Source organism: Camelina sativa, chromosome 3 (assembly GCF_030686135.1).
Source record: "Camelina sativa cultivar CO46 ecotype springtype chromosome 3, ASM3068613v1".
In the NCBI taxonomy this organism is placed as follows: Eukaryota; Viridiplantae; Streptophyta; class Magnoliopsida; order Brassicales; family Brassicaceae; genus Camelina; species Camelina sativa.
In genome coordinates, this window is record NC_141882.1 from 8,277,531 (window position 1) to 8,300,716 (window position 23,186).

The 23,186-nt window shown below is 34.9% G+C and overlaps 4 protein-coding genes, 2 long non-coding RNA genes and 1 other non-coding gene across 21 annotated transcripts; 4 read left to right on the forward strand and 3 right to left on the reverse strand.

Moving 5' to 3' along the window:
* The first annotated feature begins 3,981 nt into the window (after positions 1-3,981).
* Positions 3,982-5,171, forward strand: LOC147946696 (uncharacterized). The gene is made up of 2 exons (XR_015590790.1): positions 3,982-4,646; positions 4,846-5,171. It is a non-coding gene; the product is annotated as an uncharacterized LOC147946696 (long non-coding RNA).
* Positions 5,172-8,334: 3,163 nt separating this feature from the next.
* On the forward strand, positions 8,335-12,133 carry LOC104776155 (uncharacterized). The gene is made up of 11 exons (XM_010500168.3): positions 8,335-8,700; positions 9,039-9,258; positions 9,370-9,570; positions 9,658-9,728; positions 9,830-9,992; positions 10,100-10,693; positions 10,789-11,169; positions 11,252-11,391; positions 11,480-11,615; positions 11,707-11,820; positions 11,909-12,133. Exons 1-11 carry the CDS (start codon positions 8,591-8,593, stop codon positions 11,972-11,974), a joined length of 2,196 nt encoding a protein of 731 aa, XP_010498470.2. The 5' UTR covers positions 8,335-8,590; the 3' UTR covers positions 11,975-12,133.
* Positions 12,122-15,783, reverse strand: LOC104776156 (uncharacterized). 3 transcript variants are annotated; one of them, XM_087508700.1, is made up of 16 exons: positions 15,544-15,755; positions 15,263-15,422; positions 15,085-15,161; positions 14,845-14,953; positions 14,567-14,678; positions 14,079-14,125; positions 13,893-13,964; positions 13,666-13,734; positions 13,499-13,579; positions 13,301-13,420; positions 13,138-13,212; positions 12,961-13,041; positions 12,767-12,840; positions 12,610-12,670; positions 12,479-12,534; positions 12,122-12,356 (listed from the first exon to the last, which is right to left on the reverse strand). In XM_087508700.1, the coding sequence occupies exons 3-16, from the start codon at positions 15,105-15,107 to the stop codon at positions 12,284-12,286; spliced, it is 1,053 nt and encodes a 350-aa protein (XP_087364826.1). In that variant the 5' UTR covers positions 15,108-15,161; positions 15,263-15,422; positions 15,544-15,755; the 3' UTR covers positions 12,122-12,283. The 3 variants fall into 3 exon arrangements, with proteins under 3 accessions (XP_087364826.1, XP_010498471.1, XP_087364827.1); XM_010500169.3 differs by having other exon boundaries at positions 15,085-15,422; positions 15,544-15,783; XM_087508701.1 differs by having other exon boundaries at positions 14,303-14,678; positions 15,085-15,422; positions 15,544-15,746.
* Positions 15,784-15,843: 60 nt separating this feature from the next.
* Positions 15,844-15,915, forward strand: TRNAP-UGG (transfer RNA proline (anticodon UGG)). Its single transcript has one exon. It is a non-coding gene; the product is annotated as a tRNA-Pro (tRNA).
* A 45-nt stretch (positions 15,916-15,960) lies between these two features.
* LOC104776159 (uncharacterized) lies at positions 15,961-19,544 on the forward strand. Of its 13 annotated transcripts, none has more exons than XR_015595380.1 (7): positions 15,963-16,350; positions 16,419-16,632; positions 16,745-16,860; positions 16,969-17,077; positions 17,169-17,309; positions 17,497-17,542; positions 17,895-19,544. It is a non-coding gene; the product is annotated as an uncharacterized LOC104776159 (long non-coding RNA). The 13 variants fall into 13 exon arrangements; XR_015595376.1 differs by having other exon boundaries at positions 16,992-17,077; XR_015595383.1 differs by having other exon boundaries at positions 16,538-16,632; positions 16,992-17,077.
* LOC104776158 (L-ascorbate oxidase homolog) lies at positions 17,775-20,963 on the reverse strand. The gene is made up of 8 exons (XM_010500171.3): positions 20,545-20,963; positions 20,306-20,415; positions 19,802-20,072; positions 19,607-19,706; positions 19,153-19,495; positions 18,551-18,916; positions 18,275-18,353; positions 17,775-18,173 (listed from the first exon to the last, which is right to left on the reverse strand). Exons 1-8 carry the CDS (start codon positions 20,686-20,688, stop codon positions 17,970-17,972), a joined length of 1,617 nt encoding a protein of 538 aa, XP_010498473.2. The 5' UTR covers positions 20,689-20,963; the 3' UTR covers positions 17,775-17,969.
* A 362-nt stretch (positions 20,964-21,325) lies between these two features.
* Positions 21,326-22,031, reverse strand: LOC104776157 (uncharacterized). The gene has a single exon (XM_010500170.3). It carries the CDS (start codon positions 22,029-22,031, stop codon positions 21,681-21,683), a length of 351 nt encoding a protein of 116 aa, XP_010498472.1. The 3' UTR covers positions 21,326-21,680.
* Positions 22,032-23,186: the final 1,155 nt, after the last annotated feature.

The window sequence follows — 23,186 nt, forward strand, 5'->3', positions numbered from 1 at the left end:
AAAAAAGTAGGTGACGTGAATATTATATATAGTCATGGGACTTCATGATTCATGTTTTGAAATCATATAACAAAAAGCCAATCTTTTGTGACATCTTATCACTTGACGTTCGACCCAACCCAACACAGTCTTTTCCATCCTTTTATCCTCTACGTTTTTATTTCTGCAATCTTCATTTTCTATAGAAATTGTATTTTCTTTTAATACGAATTTGAGTTTAAAATGTCAATAAAGGAAGAAAAATAAATTCAGGTCTTCGTTCTTGTAAAATAGTATGTATTTTCTTTTAATACTCTCGGCAACTGCATTAAGAGCAAATCAAATTATTTCATTAACTTCTGCATCACGTGATGATATGCTGCCCTAAAAGATTTGTAATCATGGAATCTCACATAGATCTTCAAAATTAAAAAGGAAGAAAAATAAATTCAGGTCTTCGTTCTTGTAAAATATGATCAACAAGACAACAATAACACCCATCTTAACCACACATAGGCAAATATACAACACTATTTTTTAAGTAAGATACCAATTTTAATTTACAATTTTTTTTTTGTAACTAAGAAAATTACAAGTTTTCTATATTTTCTTAAGTAAAAATTGGATTATTTAATAAATATGTAAATAGTAATCGTGAATTTGAATTAAATTAATACACATAAAAATTATAGTAAATGACGATAATCATGATGATATGCATGAGAGTGTCTACGCATGCATAAGGAAAAAGTGAAAAGAAGGGAATAAGTTCGCCAAAACATAATTATGATTAGCGCGGACGACTTGTAATTGTTCTTCTTATAAGTATTTAATCCACTTTTGCCAAACTTTTAACTTACCCCAATATTTATCGAATCGAAGGATTCGAACCTTCAGGATGTTTTAGGGTTGGACTTTGGAGTATTTTAATATGTTCAAACCGAGACTGTTTTCAAACTTGGATGTTTCAGTATACCTCTTTGTTATTTACTATATTTACTATTACTTTATACTACTAGTTTTTGTTAAAATTTAATACTAGTACTTAAATTACCTAGCTAACATTCTATCACAAATAATATTGAGCTAAATGGATATATAAGTATTTTGAAAACTAGCTAGCTATTCGTTATAGTGACGTTCGTTAACCATGCAAAAAAATAAGACTATTATTCCAAAAACAAAAAAACAAAAATTTAAGACTATCTTTACACATACCAATCTAAATGGAACTAGTTAGATTCTCAAATTCATTGTCCGATTTATGTCAATATGGGATAACAGACCTTTACGTTCAAAGTGCTTCTTCTAAAATAGAGACATGAACATATATAAACTTGGCGTCCACAATAATTATGTTGACGCTCTCAGCGCTCTTAACGGAAATTTTGCTCGAAATCGTTGTACAAAAGCTAAATGAATTTGAATCAAATCGTCTAGAATATCAGATTCTTACATAGAAACACATTGTATTCAACAAAACATGGGTAATAAGCCTGTAAATAACGTAAGAAAGGTAATAAATAAGTCGTCAACGAGAGACTTTTTATGGTTACATTGGAGCTATCTATACCTAAAATGTAATATAAAAAATGAGAGTAATATATATACATATACTGATCATTTAGATTGTGGCATCCGTTTAATTTGTCCAACGATCGAGTTCTGATCATTGTGCCATCCGTTAAAATTGAGAGAAATTTGAAGTAAAAAAAGAACAAAAAATTGAATATTCATAATTTAACATTGCTTAAGAAGATTCATGTGACCGTTTGTATTTGACTGATTCTAAAGTTTCTAACTATCTTTCATAAAGATCGATGGTAAAGGAACACATGATTTTCCATGTGTTAATTTTGATTTTTTAATATAACTAAAACCTTACAATAGCAGAAGTTGAATCCATTAGCCTGTAATGCTCTGGAAAGCAGAAAAACTTGAGACTTTTATTAAATGATTCAATCATAGCACTGACATATTCACAATCCGACAAACCCGATATTTCAGTTTTTACTTTCATTTTCATTGAATGCAAATATAAATATCAAACCCATTTCCATCAAAGGTTATGTTTTCGACTTTTCTGATTTCTTCTTCATTATAAAACCAAATGCATAACTGTGAAAAATAAAAATAAACTGGCAGGCATAATACTTAAGTCTATGTAAATCACTGAAAATCTTACACAGTGGTTTCTATTGAGTGTTTTTTTTTTCCTTTTTCAAATGGTAAGTTATTGTAGTCGATGGAATCCAACAAACTGTGAAACAATCATTCTCGCTAATTCTGATTCATTCATTTTCTCAATTTAATCAAGAAAATAGGAATTCTGATTTGAATTTTATACTAGTGAGCTTTAAACCTTTATAGGAAAGATTATCAATGTTCTGAATCAACTACTTTTTTCAATTGTGAAAAAAAAAAAATTTGAGCGAGCAGAGGAGGTGTTGATGGCCAAAAATAGGGGGTCGGGTAGATTCAAGCAATAAATAGCGAAGGAGTATTATTATTAGTTGGTGCAATTAATATTTTCAATTGGTGCATCTATTATTATTGATCATACGGATATATGACGATACACTAGGTCTTTTATGGAAGTTTGTTCCTTTTTCACTAAAAAAAAAAAAAAAACTCTAAAACTAGTAAGAGAAAATGTTGTGTGGCAATACTATTTTATAAACAAAAAGTAGGGATTTGTCGAAGCAATTTTTGTCTAGGCGCATAAAGGAGATTATCAAGGTCGTGGGTGTAATGAGTGCGACGTCATATATCAATCGACGGTAGGGAAAGATGCATGTTTCAATTCCTATTGCTAATCTGTAATGTTCCAACAATTATTTCTATTCCATTTGTATTGTAATCAATGTTAGAGACTGGCTATGTAAAAAAAATAGATAAGAGATTGACCCTTGTCAACCCTAAAGGTAGAACCCTTTTTAATGAGCCTAGCTAGAGATACTTAATAGTTTGAACTTTGAAGTCAAATAGGTTTAACCTTTAGACGTCTTACTGTTGTTATTCATTTTTAGTTTTTTTACCCTGAACCTTGGATTCTGTAATCCACTCCCTCTAGTGGATTGTAAATGGACCCATTATATGGAAGTTGTCTCGCACCGTCGCATGAATCTGAAGTGAGAAAATTGTTAGATTCATATCAACATGGTTCGCAATATTATACTATAGTAATAATGTGTTAATATATAGATTTATTATTTATTATGCGCTTGAGATACACTGCAACGTGTACGTACGTCGCTACCGTAAGGTAATTTCGGATTTATTTACGTTACTATTAATCATTTTTAATAATTTATGTGTTAGTATAGTAGTAACGGTTGTAGTGATCAACGTGACAACATGCATGGTGCTACTCACGCATATTTGGGTTCAATCTATTATAATATCTTATTACAGGTCACACAATAATACATTCAATCTCTTCATGTTTAGTTTCTATACTAGCTAGAACATATATTTTCATTAGTTCGTAAGTTTTTTTATAGCTAATATATATGATGAACGGTATATTACACATTATGAAAATCGATTTTTCAGTCTCGACCGACAAAAACAATGACTGCTACTGCTAGCTCGAAAGTTCGATATAGTTAAGACTTCAACATTTTGTTTTATTTTTCGTTTTATATGCTCTTGAGTCTTGACAATGAGTTGGTATAAACGAGTACGAATAATAAATTGCTGCGATTGTTATCATCGAAAAGAAAAAGAAATAACTATTATTGATTTTAGAAAACATGCAGGACGTTATATTATTCAAATTACAAAATATTTATATAGTTCCGTAAATACTTTATATATCTGTTGTTTGTTATTTAATATTAATTTATCTTTTGGGTGACACTCTGTACATATTTCCAACGTCAACGTTTCTTTAGCTATGGGAAAAGGGTTAAAAAAAATAATAGAAAAGAAAAGGCAAACGGAAACGGTAGGCGCAAAGGTAAAAACCCCGTTGAAAGGTTGCTACCTATTTTTAGTGAAGAAACAAAACAATAAAAACCCCAAGGAAAAAAACTATTCACAGTTTCTCTTTTCTTTTTTGTTCTTTTTTTAAAATCTATATCTCTCTCTCCCACCATTATTATCTGTTGATCGATGTTGTTAGATCTGAGCTCTATTCAAATCTGAATCCTTTTGATCTCTTTTCTTATTCCATCACAGCCATCTAGGGTTTTAAGCCAAGCTATATATATAACCCCATCATAAAGAGAACTCATCTGCCTCTCAATCTCAATACCAATAAATATCACCACCTTCCTTCTCTCCCATCACTATTCCATCACATACATACTTCTTTTTGTCTCTCTCCGTGTAGTACATACAATTTTACGAGAGGGTTTCCTTAAAGAACACTGGAAACAGACTGGATCTTTAAACTTTTTTTTGTTCCGATCCTTTTCATGAGGGTTTGACAAAGAGTTTCTTGCAGACTTCTTTGGCATTCTGTCCACCTCCTTCTGTACATATCTGCATGTGTGTATGTATGCGTTTGTGTGTGGAAGAAGGAGGTGGGTATACTGCCAATAGAGATCTGTTAGGGTTTCTTCGTAAAACCCTCTTGATCTATACATAACTTTATTAATATCTTGAATCTGACGATCTTGTTTTGTATTTTGGCGCTGGCGTACGAGATTCGATGGTCTGGGGTAACCCTTCTCTCGTTTCACGTATCTTTGATTTTCTTGCTCCTTTTCTGTTTGAGTTCATAAAAAAAATTCGTTTTTAATATGTGTTCATAACTGTTTCTTTGTGTGTTGAGATTGCATTTCATTTTTTTTTTATGGTATTATTTTTTTTTTCAAAAAAGCCTCATATATAACCGTCGTCCTTTTTCCTCATTTCTAGTGTGTAACCTTTGGACTATATCCTGAGAAGCTTGACTAGTGCGCGGATTTAATGTTCCCGTCTTCTAGAAAAAGGTTAAAAACACTAAAGAAACAAAAAAAAGAGAAGGACCCAGAATTTCAAAAAGGTAATCAAGATTTTGTTTTACTTTGAGAAATGGTAATGTGGGAAAGGAGAGCATCTTGTTTTGAAGTCTACGATGTTATTATGATGTTCCCTTGTTCTATTTGAAGTCGAAGAAACAGTAGTAGAGATTACGTGTACTCCTTCATTTGGTATCATTTCTGACCTATATATATCCAAAGTTCATGAATAGCTTGCTTTAATTATTTTGATCAGGAGTATTTGTTTGAGTTTCCACTATAATTTGTTCATTGATCATAGTTATCTCTAGGAAAAACACGCAAGTCATACATTTATACTTATAGTTATGCATGTATCACATTTCATGATAGCTAATTACAATGCTGGTGAGTAAATGGATACAATTTTGTTCCTTACGTATATTCCTTGATTTATGGAACAAATTACGTATAAATCCGTACCAAGTTAAACAAAAAAAAAAAGAAGGAATAACTATCAAAGTAATGGAATTAACATTGAACTTCGTCTGATTGACCAATAAGTCTCTATTGTCAGTGAGACCAAGTTTACAGATATCTAATAAGTTTGGTTTCAGGTTTAGCGTGAGTACTATTAATTAGAACATAAATTTGCACACTTGTATTTCAATGTTCTAAATAATCAGCTGTGCAGTAAACAATGGTTTCTAAGTATAACGAGCTTTTCAATTAATAAAAAAATAAGTACATCTATATCCTCAAATGTGTGTTCCCCTATCATTCTATCAAGGCACGAAGAGTTTGATAGTTCGATGGAGCTCCAACATGAAAGAGGCTCTATTGATCATAAAATTTCATTTGGTACGAAGGTGTGCAATGAATATCCAGAGCCTGTAGAAATTCGTACATGTATAATCAGAGGATGAAGAATGTGGTGATAATATCATAGAGAGTACTACTCACTTACCAAGCCACATGAATCCCAAATCATTAATCTATGTCTCACATGACTCTCATCTTCTATAAATGTTGTAAATGAGTATTACGTAACCAGTTTGCGGTCTTAATAATTATGAATTATAGTAGGATTCACATAAAAGATTATGGTAACCGAGTTTATGGTTTTCAAAGTCTTGTAAAAGTTTGCTCCACATAATTACTACACTTCACCACTCTAGACGTTTTACTTGTGATGAAAAACCGGTTTTCTACAGTAATTTTGATACTAGTAATTGTAATTTCAGTTCAACATTTTCTCACTAGTACAAAAATATGTCTGGATTTGTACGCGTTTAGAAGCTCAAATATTTCTTTACAACATTCTTAAGAAAAAACAAGACCAAAAAAACTCATCAAAAAAACATTTAGCTATGAAGGCCACAATTCAGGCTCATGCATTGGTTTTCATCCTAGTTTTGAGTTTGATGATTTTAGACAAATAATGAAAGTATGGTTTTACTTAAGGTTATCGACTGTATAATCTAACATGCATGACTAATTTGTAGACTATGATCAAATTAAACTTCGTTTGCTGGAGGCTGGAGCAATCAAGCTTACATCCGGAAAATGGGTTCCAATCAGTTATAGGAATGGGCTTCAAGCCCGACAAATTAAACTTCTCTACTGATGTCTGTGATATACAGTAGTTTTTTTTTTTTTTTTTTGGAATCATCGTTTTTTTCATGCATCAGAAAATCTATTCATTTGATTTCGACATGCTAATAAATAGTGTTAGTTTATAACAAAAATAAATTTGTTTTGTCTTACTTAGAAGTTAGAACAGTAATAATGGTTAGATCCAAAGATTCGTGTATCAGAGAATTAGTTGCGCCAATTTTTTACATAAATAACAAATGAAAAGAGTTTTGTTCCGATCTTATAATGTGTAATGGATGCCAAGTATAACAACATCTATATGCACTACACACTTTAATTCGATTTATGTATATAAGAAGCACGAAAGTAAAAACATAAAGCAAACTTCAAAGGATATGCGAATCTGTCACAGTAGCCACTAAATTTGTCTTTTCTGATTATTTAGGTGACACACTTGAGAAAAAACCTTGAAATAGAAAACAAATTATAAAAACTAGCTAGCTTCAATGACTAATCCATCACTAACGCACACTTGTTTACATTATTTGGAGACTAAATCGTTTGAGATCATCATGTTTAAGGACTAAAAGACACTTCAAAAATTATAGTCTATAACATTTCCAAAGAATACGATAGGAATGGAATAACAGTGGGTATATTTTCTACGATACGAGGAACTGTGATGCAACAGTTACATAAATAATGTGGAACTGGGGCGGCTTAACATAGTACTGAATTATTTATTCCAATCAACCTATATAGTAGCGGTCGGGGGGTTTGGCTGAGTCACTCTCTCACGATCGTGGATTAATTAGCTGGTTACTACAACCGTTGACTAGTCAACTGTGTTGACAGATGTTTTAGTTGGTTTTAGCGTCACCCAGAAATTAAAGTGGGAAAAACACCTATTTTTTTTTAGAGATTATTGGCATTGTACTACATTTCCAATTAATAATTAGAGAAAAGTAGTACATGTACTATTTATAATTGGAGAAATAATCAGAGTTCTATTTATGAGATAAAATGTTTATGAGATAAAATTGTGAGAGAGAAAAAAAAATAGGGAAAATATATTTTTTTATTATTTTTTTTCTTTTGTCATCACACCCCATCATATCTATTTATTCAAATATTTTAGTAATATGATTTTTCAAAAAAAAAATCGGATATATAAAAATCTATATTTTGTTATTTATAATTTGATATGTATTTTGTTTAATGATTTTATTTGATAATGTTAAATATTTTTTACAAATTTTGTATTTGTACACATTATTAAATGTATGGATGTCTGTACACCTTATTAAATGTACAATTATCTGCATACCTTATCAAATGTATAGATGTCTCTACACAATACTAAGTGTACACATTACATCTATATACTTAATAATGTGTAGAGACTTCTGTATATTTAATAAGGTGAGCATATATCTGTACATTTAATAAGATGTACAAACTTCCGTACAATTAATAATGTGTACAAACACTTAATAATGTGTACATGCATCCGTAGACTTAATAATGTGTACGAGTACAAAAGATGTATAGAATATATTTAAAATTTATTAAACAAAATGTATATCAAATTATAAAGAAAAAATATAGTTTTTTTTGTATTTGAAATTTTTTCATCAATAAATCATAAATTTTAATCTTGATAAAAATGAAAAAATAATTTTTCTTCTTTTGGTTCGAAAAAAATGAAGAATATAAGTACAGAAAATAACGAGAAAAAAAAGAAATATGCTATGTTGGTTTGAAAAACAAAAATGGTCCAAACAAAAAAAGTAGGTTAGTGTAGAAATAACAAAATTATAATAAAAATGGCAACATGCATTACACTAAAGTGTCGACAGATTCGTGAAACAATCTCGACATAACTAGAGAGAGAGAGAGAGAGACTCGATGCACCCATCTGTCACGCCCGCTCTTTCCATTTCTTCACGTTTCCCTTCTCTTTTATAAAATACACCAGAGACGCTGCTTCTTCTTATTTTTTTTTCTTTGACTACACGAAACTTAAACACCAACTACTTCCATTTCATCAAGTCTTTACGTTTTTTTCTTAGTCGGAAATCTAAGGTATGGGATCTCTCTCGACGTTTGAAGAGCGGTTGCAATACCCGACGGCCAGGCGTGATGAGACCGTCGTTGATGATTACCACGGCGTTAAAGTCTCCGATCCTTACCGCTGGTATAATCTTTTGTGTTTACTGTTTCCAGCTACTTTAAACTACTATTTTGGTTCTTTTTGTTTTATGAGAGAATTTTGAATGGTTTTGGCCTTCTTGTTTATAAAGTAGCAAACGATTTTTCAGATCATGAACCAATCGTGTAACGAGCTTTTTCTTGGACCAGCTCTATCGATATTGTGGCCCATTATTGATCTTAATGGACCAGTAGGCTAATTTTCTGGACCAATTTTTGTTTGATTGCTCATTAATTTGTTTGTCTGAAAAACCGTGACCCGGTTTGGTCCAACCGTAAACTGGTTTGGTTAACCAAAGTAATGTTTGATTCTGTCTGAGTTAGGTTGGAAGATCCTGATGCTGAAGAAGTGAAAGAGTTTGTGGAGAAGCAAGTGAAACTGTCTGATTCAGTGCTCAAAACTTGCGAATCCAAGGGAAAGCTCCATGAGAAAGTCACGAAGTTTATTGACTACCCTCGTTACGGTACGCCCTTTAAGCGAGGGAATAGTTACTTCTACTTCCATAACTCTGGTCTTCAAGCTCAGAGCGTGCTCTATGTTCAGGTAATTAATTTGAAGCAGAGAGTTATCAAATCATCTTCTTTTGTAACTTGTTCTTCCCATCGCCATCTCCAATTTCGTTAAGATTTAAACTCGGTTTTTTTTTTTTACCAGGATGATTTGGATTCTGAAGCAGAGGTCTTGCTTGATCCCAATACTCTTAGTGATGATGGAACCGTTTCTTTAAACACTTACTGTATCAGTGAGGATGCCAAGTATTTGGCTTATGGTCTTAGCTCTAGTGGTAGTGATTGGGTTACAATCAAAGTGATGAAAATTGAAGATAAGAAAGTGGAGCCTGATACTTTATCTTGGGTAAGGCTTCCTTCCTTCATGCTGAATTATTCACTCACTAGTTACAAATTCAATCATTGACATGAATGAATCTTGTTCTGGAATCAGGTTAAGTTTAGTGGAATTACATGGACACGTGATGGGAAAGGTTTTTTCTACAGTCGCTACCCAGCTCCACTGTGAGTCTTTTGTTTTAACTGTGGAACTTTTGGGTGTATAAAGCTTTGAAAAGTTTAGATATTTTTCTTATAACTGTGGATTGTGGTTTTTGTGTCTGTAGAGAGGGAGAGAAGATAGATGCTGGTACAGAGACTAATTCTAACCTTTACCATGAGTTATACTACCATTTCCTTGGGACTGATCAGTCCCAAGATGTTTTATGTTGGAGAGACCAAGAAAATCCCAAACATATGTTTGGATCTAAAGTCACTGATGATGGGAAGGTAATCATCCAGCCATTTCTCATCCCTCTTGGTGATGGTTTCACTTATGGTTTCCTTTTGAGTTTTGATCCAACCAATATGTTTTTTCTTCTTCTTTTCAAATGCAGTATTTAATCATGTCAATTGAAGAAGGTTGTGACCCTGTAAACAAGGTTTATCATTGTGATCTCTCATCGCTTCCTAAAGGATTAGAAGGTTTTAGAGGAAGCAACGCTTTGCTTCCATTTGTTAAGCTCATCGACACATTTGACGCACAATACATTGCTATCGCAAACGACGAGACATTGTTTACTTTCTTTACCAACAAAGATGCCCCAAAGTACAAAGTAGTTCGAGTTGATCTGAAGGAACCGAGCAACTGGACTGATGTGATTGCAGAACACGAAAAGGATGTTCTCTCAACAGCTTCTGCAGTTAATGGAGACCAACTGGTTGTTAGTTACATGAGTGATGTAAAACACATCCTACAGATTAGAGACTTGAAATCCGGTTCCTTGCTTCATAGATTACCTGTAGATATTGGCTCCGTATATGGTGTTTTTGCTCGACGTAAAGACACCACCTTTTTATTTATGTTTACAAGTTTCCTTACACCTGGCGTGATTTACAAATGTGACTTATCCCATAAAGCTCCAAAGGTTACTGTATTTCGTGAAATCTCTGTACCTGGATTCGACAGAACAGCATTTGAAGTTTCTCAGGTAAATAGAAATGCTTTCTTCATCACCAAGTTTTGAATCTGTAATACATAGTTTAATTTTGAATGCATATCTCCCATATTTTTAATGCCTTATAGGTCTTTTATCCGAGTAAGGACGGAACAAAGATCCCGATGTTTATCGTGGCTAGAAAAAATATAAAGCTAGATGGCTCGCACCCGTGTTTGCTCTATGGATACGGAGGATTTAGCGATAGCACGACACCGTTTTTCAGCGCGACCCGCATTGTGCTTAGTAGGCATCTTGGTGTTGTGTTCTGTTTTGCAAACATCCGTGGTGGTGGTGAGTATGGTGAGGAATGGCATAAATCAGGCGCTCTTGCTAGTAAGCAGAATTGCTTCGATGACTTTATTTCCGGGGCAGAGTATTTGGTTTCTGCTGGTTATACACAACCGAGGAAACTTTGTATTGAAGGTAGTAGCAATGGTGGGATTCTAGTAGGGGCTTGCATTAATCAGGTAAGAAGGGTAAAATATATTTAACTCTCATGAATAGCACATACTGTAGTTACAATTCAGAGTTTTGTACCTTTTTATGCAGAGACCTGATCTCTTTGGATGTGCTTTGGCTCATGTTGGGGTTATGGACATGCTACGGTTCCACAAGTTTACCATAGGACATGCTTGGGTTTCTGAATTTGGTTGTTCTGACAAGGAAGATGAGTTTCATTGGCTGATAAAGTAAGGGTCTTTTTTCATGTTACCTTAAAGCTTCCCTCTTTTGGTAGATTTAAGATATCTGATGGTTTTAATCTATAATAAAATTAAGGTATTCGCCTCTGCATAATGTGAAGAGGCCATGGGAACAGAAGACAGATCGGTTTGTTCAGTACCCATCAACCATGTTGTTAACTGCTGATCACGACGATAGAGTCGTCCCACTTCATACTTACAAGTTGCTTGCGGTTTGTCTCTCAGCCTCTTGTTTGCTTTTTTTTTAATCTTCCTCTTCTTCTTCTTCGATCTACCAACTGAAACCCAATTTTGCTTTTGCAGACAATGCAATATGAATTAAGTTTAAGTTTAGAGAATAGTCCACAGACGAACCCTCTAATTGCTCGAATAGAAGTCAAAGCCGGGCATGGAGCAGGACGTCCAACACAAAAGATGGTAAATAATAAGATGTTTTTTGTTAAGTATAAATGCTTGAAGAAGTGTAAACAGCGACTAATGTTTTTGGCTTTTTGCGTTGCTACAGATTGACGAAGCGGCTGATCGATATTCTTTCATGGCGAAGATGGTGGATGCTTCATGGATGGACTAATTTACACGGAAGAGATTAACTTATGACTCTACTACTTTCTTGTTATGTTTTTGAGAGAGCTACTACTGTCTTACTACTGTTAAAGTATACAGCTTCTCTATAGGCTAATACGAATATACGATCATCATTTATAATATTAAGAAAAGATTTAGGAGGAAAGAGTATTTTACATTTTAACCGATCACTGATTCAACGTTACAATTTTATATTTCTTTAAAAATACAACAAAAATTTATGAAAATTTTGAATTCCCATAGAAACACAAAATAAAAAAAAATAAGAGCGACTTTAACTTTAGCACATCATTTATTAATCTCCCATTTTCACATCAGTCACATCTAGTTGTATTATCTCAGCCCTGCAACCTAAAATTGATCCCATGCTGCAACCAAAATTAAATAAACTCTGTTTAATTGTTTATTCCTGATGCTCTTCTTAAACACAAAAGGACCATTGTAGTGCCTATAATTAAATCTAAAATATTAAAGGGAAATCTTTTGATACCTGGGAGTGGTACGACCAAGATCTCCATGAACAAATTCTTTGATGTATGTTCCAGCCTGCATTATTGAAAAGTTAACTTTGCCCATCTTTTAAAGTTGTGATAATTATAATGAGTTAGAAGATAAGGCAACCTGAGTGCATAGATGCAATAGAAAGTAGTGGGAGTGTCCTTTTATCTTTTCGACATTCATCCTGAGAATTGGAACCACAAATGACTGACTATTACTAAACAGAAGAAGCTTTCCAAGATAAGTAAAAATCGGAAATTCACGACAGATTATCACTAACCAATGTATAATCTTTTCACGGTCCAATGGACTCCGTCGATGAAGCACTCTTACTGGTGTCTTCTGCAAGATTTTCTGCAGTGAAGTAATAATATATAAGAAGAAAATCACTTTGTATTAGGAACACAAGAACATGGTTTGAGGATAGACAATGGATTGTACCTAATCTTAACAATCATTACAGAAATGACTCACCAATTCTTTCAGGGAAGAGATTGAGTTGAAGTCTTTCTCTTCAAGTGGCCGAGCTATCCATACAAGTGCAACATACTGCTTCTGCAGTACATAACAAACATTGGCGTGGTTAGTTCGATAAGTATTCATTACATTTCTAACTGAAGTTTTAGTTGAGTTAAGGTAAACAATGGTGACCTGCTTCTCTGCTTCTCCTTCACGCATCATTGCCCAACACTGACTTCCGATACATTTAAGGTCTTTTACTCCGACCTGTAGCCAAAATACTGCTTGTAAGCTTGCATAAAAGGCACACATAATCAGTTGATACAGCATCTGTGTTCAATTAATTAGGCCTTACTAATTTTTTTTCTGAGTTGTTTATCTTTTCTTCAACTTCCTTCAATGATTGTTCAGATGGGCACTGGCGGGAATTCTGAACCTCGATTAAGAAAGGTCTACCTGAACCTAACATCCGTACCTGAAGAGAGATCTTTTATATTATCAGCATAAACTTGTTGAATATGAATATGACATCCGAAAGGAGTAATTTTCTCACATCAATATCTTCTCTGCCAGCAGCATGGAACTTGTAGGAATCCCCAAGGCATGCTGGAAGAATGTTTCCACCAAGTATCTCCTGAAAAACATATAGATATCTATTGAAGTCACTGTTATCTTACAAATAATATAAACAAGTCGAGATGACCACTAAGAGACTACTACCTCAACAGACGCTTCGCCCATTCTTTCATCATCAATAATCCATCGTGATTGACTAACATTTCTGGAGTACTGCAAGGATAAGATCGAACCATAAATTGAAATAAATCCTCAATAAGCAGTTAAAGATCATCTAGGTCATCCGTGAATCCATTTGTTACCAAACTACTTTACACACATTTAAAGGTTATATAATACACTGCCTCAAGGACATGAAAACAGAGACTTACTTTAAAGTATCTACCACTAAAAAAGATAGGCATCTTGTTGCAGTGAACTGAAAAGATGCATGGTTCATACACCTGGTAATATAAGAAAAATGAAGAGAACATGAGTTTTTGTTAGCCAAATAATGACAACCAGACAAAAGAATGTTACTCTAATATAAATCTATGGGTGAACATGCAAAGAAATACCTTTTCAAACGAATTCTCGGAAGTACAGTTTGATCCATTCTCTGCGTCTGCATATACATAAAATAGAATTATTGAATGGCATTTTAGAAGTCTGAAATTTGATCCAGAGGGACCTAATGTATTATCTCCAGAAAAACTTTAAGAGATTGATATAGATGGGCAGAAGATCAGGAAAATGTAAAAACCATAACATGGAGGTATATGCACTTTGAAAGAAGTATTACATTTATGCCAGACACTGAAGTAGCGCGGGTAAAGAGGTCGGCTTAATTGTATATTACCTCCTTGGACTTTCAAAGAAAGCTCAAAGAGCCTTCAGATGCAACTATGGAATAATCGCGTACATGAATGTAATATTTTCTTTCATCAACAAACTCCCTAAAAATTTGTAGCAATTATCTATGCACCATGTCATAAATGATGTACGAATTAGGAGTCCAAGAAAAAGATTCAACTGAGTACTAAGTAACTGTAGAGTCTCAACATACCTGTTTTCCTCCTCTTACTTTCATGCGTTGTTTTAGAAACACCCAGAGCCTCATCTGATGCTTCAGAGTATGTCAAACGGATGTGAAAAGAGCTTGAATCTGATTGAGCGCCCTGCAACACTCAAAACAGAGAAGACATGTTTGTTATCTGGCCAGCGAAATGCACAAATTATAACATCCAGTTGTATAAGATACTACGCAATAGAGGCATCGATGAAACCTAAGCAACTCAAACAATTTCCAAAACAAAAACAAATTTAAGCAGATCACCGACTCACCAAAGAAGCTTTAAGTGGATCCAAGATTAGAACTTTCAAAGCATCCTTAACAGATATTTTGTCACGCTGCAGCCAACCTTCAGTGCTATACTTTTCTTTAAGGTATGACCTATAAAGGTAGAGAAACATCATCAACACTAGACTAGCGCAGAACCAAAACAAGAGGAAAACACTTTTAGAGGTACAGTGTATAAGACAGGATTCAATATGCTCATAAACATGAATGCAAGTGAAGCTTACAAGACTGCACGTTCATTGTCCATGATAGTTGATGGCACAGAGACTTCAAGACCAAAGCTATCGAAATCATGAAGATCCTGCTTCACCAAGTCCGTTACCCTAGCAACGTAATCACTACTAGTATCCGATTTCACCAGCTTTTTTTCAGCAGCATCGGAAAAAACGAATTGCAATATACCTAAACAAACAATGCAGATTCTGGAGCAATTAGATTCTGATGAACCAGTTTCATCATCACCAGATTCTAGCCAGCTGTGCAGAGTTGAAGTCGAGACTGACGACAAATCCGAATCGAATGCCTCGACGGCTATCAATCGGAATATACATCTCTCGCATACCTACACAGAGCAAAGAAGACGCACGGAATTAATAAACATCGAGTAGGAATAAAAAAACGAAGCGGAGTCGGAGGATGTGTCTGAGATACATAAACCCTAAGAACGTGATAAGAAAACGCACCCCGAGTGATAGAAGATCTTTCACAGCACCGGAATGCAGAGATCGAGCTGTTTCGTACACGCGCCGAGTCTTGGAGTCACCATGGCTTACGAGGCCGTTGACCAAGACGGATGAGTCGCCGGCGGCGGGTACTGTTTCGTCGGACATTGGTTTTGAAAAATTGGAGAAGGCGGCGTCTAGCAAATTTACCAACCAATTGCAGTGGTGAGCTTATTCAGTTTTCGTGGCAAAAGAAACAGGCTAATAGAGTTTTACCTTAACTATAGAATTAGTTATATATAGTTAAACAAACAGCAAAGAGGGCGTTTGGTCTAGTGGTATGATTCTCGCTTTGGGTGCGAGAGGTCCCGAGTTCGATTCTCGGAACGCCCCTCTTCCCTTTTTATATATTATGCACTATCGCTTTCTTTATTTTTTTCATCCACCTTAGATCATCTTCATCTTTATCAACGAGTTTAAGAATCGCTGAGAAGCGTCGACGTGCTCAAATATTGTTGGGTGAGGGGAAAAAAGATCGATAATTTTTTCTTCCTCCTCTCTCTCTCTTTGTCCGACGGCAGATATCAACGGCGACTCTAGTGCATGTAATCCGCAAATTTTTTTTTTGAAATCGGAGAGTCACATTCACCAAATCGAAGAGTCACAGTCACATTCTCCGGTTTGCACATACACGTTGGAGGAGGAACATGAAAGGTTTATACTTTTTTCGGAATCTATATACGTTAGGTTGGGATTTCATCTGGAGCTGCTGCAGTAGCAGCAATCAGCTTGGCTAAAATAGAAGAGAATGCTGGAAAACTTATCACGGTGAGAAAGCTCAATATTTGTTTTCTTTAGCTCTTAATAGACTTCTTAAAAAAACGTGTTCTGTTTAGTTCCATCCACAAAGAGATACAAGAGATGAGATATTAGTAGCAGCAATTAGAAAAGCCCCCTCAAGTTTGGTCCTTGGGGAGATTGTAAACAATAATTCTCTTTCTTGGTGAACTTGAAGTGGTTCTGGAGGCAATACAGACTGTTAAGTTTCAACGCTGTATGGTCCCTCTGTTCCAACAGGTTGCTCGATGCCTCAGTAGCTCCAATTTTCAAGTTAGTGATGGAACCTATATGCGTCTCATTCAATGGTTCAATTTCTATCAGTTTGAGAGTTTCAGTTTATGTTCTTGATGCAATAAGTTAAATGTTTCAGTTTTTGTCTCAGATCTTGATGAGTTTATAATGAAGCGAGGAAGAAAGAGATGGAATCAATTTGATTCAGTTGTTTCGGGCTTTTTATTTGGTGAAGATTACAGTTTGTTTTGGAAGTGTTTTCTAATGGTGAGCTTTTGAAACAGTGTCTCAATGGTTCAGCTTATAACTTTGTATACTTTGTTTTGTTGCGATCAATGCTTGATTTCTGATTTTTGCTTGTTTGTTCTTGACCAGTTTTAAATCGGTTTTTGCTGCAGCTTGAATGGTTTTGTGTTGGTGTACCTCTGAGATTGATGGTCTGATTGTAGAGATGTGAGATTTGAGATGCAAGTGTTGGTGAAATGTGAGATATGTTCAATAAGAGGCGTTAAGAGGTGTCCATTCGGTTTTTGCTGCAGCTTGAACTGTTTCCATTAACCAATAAACTGAAACAGGTGATCGGAGCTGTGGGGTTCATGAACCAGAGGCTGGAAATTCTGAAGGACATTGATTGCAGTATGACAATCAGTATGACACTTGTTTCTGGATGTTAGTTACAAGTAGAAAAAGCATAAGTGAAGCACGAGGTTTTAAAGGTGTGTTGTTTGTGATTTTCTAAAAAGGGATCAATGTTTTTTTTGTCATGGAATGTGTTTAATACTACGACTATTGTTATTATTTCTTATACAGATGTCAAAATACCTTCTTAAGCCAAGTTTCATGCCTAGTAATTATATGACGTTTTTTGATCACACTATGTCTATTTTCATTGGGTACCTGCAGGATACACAAAAACAGCAGAAAAATGAGCTTCTCTTTCAGAATTTTGGTATCAACTACAAAACGCTTCCTAAACATTTCAACATTTAAATTTTTCTTTTTTTCAAAACTAAGAACCCCACTTTTAGAATTTACCATTGGAGTGGTATATTTTTAATTAACAAACAAAAGGTTCTTAGCTAATAAAAGTACACTTTTTAATACTAGAAAATGTAAGAACCCCAAAAATATAAACCTACCAATAAAGATGCTCTTACGTTGTTCAGACCTAGCACACACTATGCAACAATATCTTCCATTGTTATTACTGTAAAAGTCTGTAACCTCAATATCTTTTATTGTTATTATTACTGTTAAGTTTGTAACCTCCAATTTTTCTGTATACAAATAAATCTTTGTAGGTAGATAACACTGGGGGAAATTGATACAATACTTTCTCACTTTCTATCTAACTCTCCCGCCCACTCAAAGCAGTCTTATTTGTGGTGTCCAATAGCTCTGCCACAAAGAAGAGCGTTCTTCGGGATTTGGTATTCATCTCTGAGAGAAGTCGAGGATGTGTAGACGCGCATGTAAAGCTGTTGTCCCAGGTATTGTCTTTCCCACAACTCTGATCTTAGGTTCCACATTCCTACGTTGTCTAGTGCCACGTATATTGCAGTCCATGATCTTGGATACACCTATACATATTCATCCATCAGTCCACGTTTCAGACAAAGCTAGACTTAGCTTTTGCTAACTGTTTAAGATAATATTCTTATCAAAATTAGAGAAGTCTCACCTGAACAGTGCAGCGTGAGACTGCATCGTTTAGATTGTAGATTTTCCTACTGGCAGTACTCCATTTCCCAAACTCCATCCTGATAGTAAGACCAATTCCACAAACCGTCTGTTATATAAGGATCAAAATGATGCTCACAAAGTTAAGTTCTAAGGGCTCTTTCTTGGTTAGAGAATGCTACACTGCGCTTACTGTGTGGATTTGTTGATTCAAACAGAAACATTTAGGAGAACTTAGAGAAGGGATGAGAGAACAGTTTAGAAAAGTAATACTTACCCAACAACGAAGAAAGAGTAACCGTCAAAATGCCAGCTCTGGACAATATTATCCCAATTCTGGAAAACAATCTCCACAAAGGCTTTGTAATCAGCCTGCAAGACAGATGTCATTGGGAATATTGCTCCACTAGTGGGCTGGTCAGATATGCTACCAGGCTTGTATACACCGTCAATTTTGAAGTAGTCAGCAAGTTTTAAAGGGGTGTCTGATGGGTAAAATGATGCGCTGTTCACGGCGTATCGTTGCTTGCCTCCAATCTGTCCAGCAGAAGTAACAAGTCTGATAGTTCTGGTGACGTTTATCATACCATAGTGATATGAACCTTGTGGGTTTGGTCTTGGTCCGCCCGCTGTAAGGTTGGTCCTACAACACACAACGAAAACGGCTCAGAAAGTATTCAAACCAGACTAGTTTCTTCTCTACCAAGAAGTGTGAGCAAAGTCAATAAACCTAGCTACATCTACAAGCAGTGAAATTATTAGAAATACAGGAGCTTTAGCTACCTTTGAGCCTATAATCTAAAGAAGCTTCCTCCAACATTGATGACATGCGAATAATTGCAAAAGAGTTGTCACAGAATCAAAGGAATAAAACAAAACCTGATAGATCGAGCCTGGTTAAGAGACCAGCTCATCGAATCAGGTACATCGGGAAGAGGTCCAGAAACATCTCCAGCAGAGTTACTATAATGGAGAACACCGCCGGTGATGAGGGTCTGTGGGGTAAATCTACTAGAGACCACAATGTAATAATCCTTAGGAGGTTGGTTAGCCGTAACGAGGACAGAGTAAGATTGACCAACATGAACATCAAGAGAAGAGAATTGAGTCTGAATAGTGTGTCTCCCTTCGACCTCAACCAGCTTCATCATGTGGTTTTGGATGCGGAAGTTGAGTGAGTTCTGTAATCCTACATTTGATATACTCAGCCTATACGTTTTACCTGTGAGTCAAATCAAATCAACAACCGTAACTTTATCATCAACACAAAATCTGAACACATGAATCAATCACAACCGAAACGAAGATAAAAAAAAAAAAAAGAGAACAAAACCTGGTTGAACGTTGAGTTTTGCGCCACTTCCGCGGCCATTGATGAGAATTACATCAGGTAAAGGAAGCTTTCTGCCACTATCGAGCTGTGCTCTCAAGGCCTACAGCACAGAGAGATCTCTCATAAACATCAATCATAAAAATCAAAGCAAAGTAACAAACATTAAGGGTAAATAGAATAGTCTGTTTAATATACCTTGTGGTTGGTCTTGTACCAGTCGCCTATGAGAACAGTGTAATCATCGGCGGGAGGAGGGAAAGGGACTGGGATCAATGGGCGGCTAGAGATACGGATAGCTCCGAATCCGCCGGCGGCTTTGTGAAATCCGAGTGACGGGAAGTAATAGAAACTTCCGATCTGATCTTTTACCTGAAGAGCGTAGGTGTAGTTCTTCCCCGGCGGGATTGGGCACGTCGTTCCGTACACTCCGTCTTGGAACGAGTTCTTTCTATTTTGAATCCCCGCCCTTTTGTGTTCAATAAAATTAATAAATAAACAATATTAACACGTAGGCACTACAAAAAAAAATGACTATGAAGATTCTATTTACCTTCATGAGTTAAATGTTAAATAGAAAAAAATGACTAAGAAGATTCTAGTCTCTACAACGTAGTAATTTAATATAATCTTTTTTATTTAAAAAAAAATATATGTGTTTTTCAATTCCATGCAATTTCGAATAATAAAAAAAAACTGTACCATGAGATAAGGAAAGGCTCATCCAAATGATTGAATACGTTAATGATGAGATTGTCATTGGTAACACAGCGAATTTCCGGACCCGGAAACATTTTGTTGATCAATATACCCTATATATCGGAAGACGAAGATGAAATCAACAAAGATCTAGTTAGCAAAACTAGGTATATTCGAATACATAAACCTAGTTATATATATAATTTGTCTTTAAGAGTCTAGAAGATTTAAAGATCAAGAACCTGTTGTTTAACACCCATAGGATAAATGTCGCCATAGGTTATGTGCCATTGGAAGTATCTGTACGGGTCTTCCGCCATGACGACAATTATTAGAATCGATAAAACGATTAGCAATGATGCATTGTATTTCTCTTTGACCGCCATTTTAGTGTTCAAGGAGGAAAAAGACTTTTTCACCAATTTGATTCTATAGATTGAAGAGAGTGTGACAAAATGGATTGAAAAAGGAGAAGTATAAATAGTGTAGTACAGCGAAAATGTTTTTATGGAAATGAAAGTAGCAAGTAAAAACTTAAAACTGGGTCAAAGTTTCTTGTGGGGGACTTGAAGAGTGTCTTCCCCATCAGCTATAGTCAGCCCAGAGCTAAACAACATGGTAAAATAGTAATTACTTTAACCAACAATATTAATGTTTCTTTTTGCTAAACATGATTAATGTGTTACTTTTGAAGTAGCTATTAACTAACTTAAGTGATTTTTGGTCTCTACTAATCTAGTTGATTACCAAATAGTGTGGTGTTGTAGTCAAAGTTACATTTTTGTAAACTATACTTAACTAAATGAACTATTTGATTCAAATATTTAAACTAGATGACTAATAATCATAAGATTAACATAACATTTCCTATGAAATTTCCTCCATATCCATCTAACTAGATGATTTAGCAGCAATCCATTTACTATTTAACTACGTAAATGATCCTCGGGATTAATAACCTAATTGTAATCAATCCAAAATCTTGCCGAAAATTGCAAATCATACTCACCAACAACACAATGGTTCATGCACTGAAATATGCTTATTGAGTTTAACCTTTATAACACAAAATTCTTCAAACGAAAGAAATTAAAAAACGCAGAGAAAGTGTTCGATGAAATGCCTCAAAGGAAACCTACCATTCCTTAGCCACAACAACGTAAATGATTCCACGAACCAAGTTTTCCAAACGAGACACCATTGTTCTGAATCACATCACCATTAAAAACTCTTAACTCATTCAATCGCTAAAACCCTCTCAATCTAAAGACGGCCAATTACAAAGCAGAGAGACATCTGTTTGGAACTACAAATAACATCGCAGGAGTAAGTAAAGAAATCATAACCTCGTTGACCTTAACTCACTCAAAATCTCCGATCACTTCTTTTCATCACCGAAGAGTAGACGGAGACGAGAAGCAAAGACGCCGGTAGAGTCAATCGAAGCTTGGTGAAGAAGATCGCTCTTGATTTTACTCATACGATCAGTCAAACTATCTTGCTCCTTCTTGAGAACAGCCGTGTCTTCCTCCAGATCGTGGATTCGGTACTTCTGACTTACAGATCGGAAGCTCAGAAGCAAGATTCCAGTCATGGCGAAGAATTGGAAGAAGCTTTGCCTGTTTTTCTTCACGTTCTCGAAGAATCCAGACGCTACGGCAGTTAACGCCTTCGCCGGATCCTTCCCGGTGAGTGGATCGACAGATCCTTGTGGCGCCGATGAAGCCATTTTGAGTTTCCGATGAACAGAACGTGTGACTAATTCAATCCGTACCCTGAAGAAAGAGAGAGATAACAAAAAGGGTTCTCGAAATATTTGGGCTTTTAATGTCACTAATTTAGGCCCAATTATAAAAGGCCTATCGCTTAAGTGATTTTATACCATTAAAATATATATATATTCATCACTACGATTTGTTTTCGTCTTGTTTTTGTTTTTATTACTAGGATTAGGATTAGTCCGCGCTACGCGCGGTTGCCGGTTTAATTTTGATGTTATTTTGATTTGAAGTTTTATTTTACATTTTTAAAATTCTATGATACCTTTTAAAATTATTTGACTTTTGTTTGTTATATTGTTAGACTTGGGTTATTATCTAGCAATACCGTTCACCACGATGCCCATATCGTCTATTGATTTTGTCGAGATGGCACATCAAAAACATATTGTGTTTTTTCACACACACAAGCAATATATATCTCCAAATGTGTCTACTTACTTTAGCATATAAAGAGAAGAGAATACTTGGATCCAAATTAACCCACCCATGCACAAAATAATTTATTTTATGTTTAATGCTGGATCACACCCATTATAAACTAAGATTGATGGAGAACTAAAACAACTACTTAAACATCTCAATGTAGGGTTGTTTTAAGTGTTTCTAAGCTCACCAATTCTAAACCTATATATATCAGTTATATATGAACGTTTTTAGGCATCTCTTCAAGAGAAATGAGAGTCACTATTTACATCATCTTCAATGTTGCCATTTGCTTTTGCTCCAATTACATCAATGGTACTAAAATAAATTTAAGGAATTAAAAATATAAGAAGGTTATATAAATATCAACGTGTTAATTGATTCAAATATGGTATCCAAATTTGAATAAAAATGCAAAACACAAGTTTTAGCACAATCTAAACTTAATACATGCCTTGCCTTATAAATCCTAGGTTGCTTGAGCTGGGGAATTGGTAGACATTTGAATGGAACATATTTTGTATACAACAATAACGGTAAAGGGACATACCTCATACGAATATCTTGTGATTTGGTAAATGGCGTTTCTCTGTTTCATTTCACATGCTGTGCATTTCTTTTGTTGTAGATAGAACTCACTTGAAATTGTACTAATGCATCACTTAAAAAATCATAAACTT

What these genes read in the sequence shown, in the direction of transcription:
- LOC104776155 (XM_010500168.3), top strand. Translation starts at nt 8,591, where the DNA reads ATGGGATCTCTCTCGACGTTTGAAGAGCGGTTGCAATACCCGACGGCC. An exon ending in AAGTCACTGATGATGGGAAG is followed by an intron (nt 9,993 to 10,099) that starts GTAATCATCCAG and finishes TTTCAAATGCAG; the next exon opens with TATTTAATCATGTCAATTGA. An exon ending in CAGCATTTGAAGTTTCTCAG is followed by an intron (nt 10,694 to 10,788) that starts GTAAATAGAAAT and finishes AATGCCTTATAG; the next exon opens with GTCTTTTATCCGAGTAAGGA.
- LOC104776156 (XM_010500169.3), bottom strand. Translation starts at nt 15,690, where the DNA reads ATGTCCGACGAAACAGTACCCGCCGCCGGCGACTCATCCGTCTTGGTC. An exon ending in AAGGAGAAGCAGAGAAGCAG is followed by an intron (nt 13,042 to 13,137) that starts GTCACCATTGTT and finishes TATGTACTGCAG; the next exon opens with AAGCAGTATGTTGCACTTGT. An exon ending in TCTCTTCCCTGAAAGAATTG is followed by an intron (nt 12,841 to 12,960) that starts GTGAGTCATTTC and finishes ACTTCACTGCAG; the next exon opens with AAAATCTTGCAGAAGACACC.
- LOC104776158 (XM_010500171.3), bottom strand. Translation starts at nt 20,688, where the DNA reads ATGGCGGTCAAAGAGAAATACAATGCATCATTGCTAATCGTTTTATCG. An exon ending in TACTCTTTCTTCGTTGTTGG is followed by an intron (nt 18,354 to 18,550) that starts GTAAGTATTACT and finishes TCTTACTATCAG; the next exon opens with GATGGAGTTTGGGAAATGGA. An exon ending in TCTCACGCTGCACTGTTCAG is followed by an intron (nt 18,174 to 18,274) that starts GTGAGACTTCTC and finishes GAATATGTATAG; the next exon opens with GTGTATCCAAGATCATGGAC.
- LOC104776157 (XM_010500170.3), bottom strand. Translation starts at nt 22,031, where the DNA reads ATGGCTTCATCGGCGCCACAAGGATCTGTCGATCCACTCACCGGGAAG.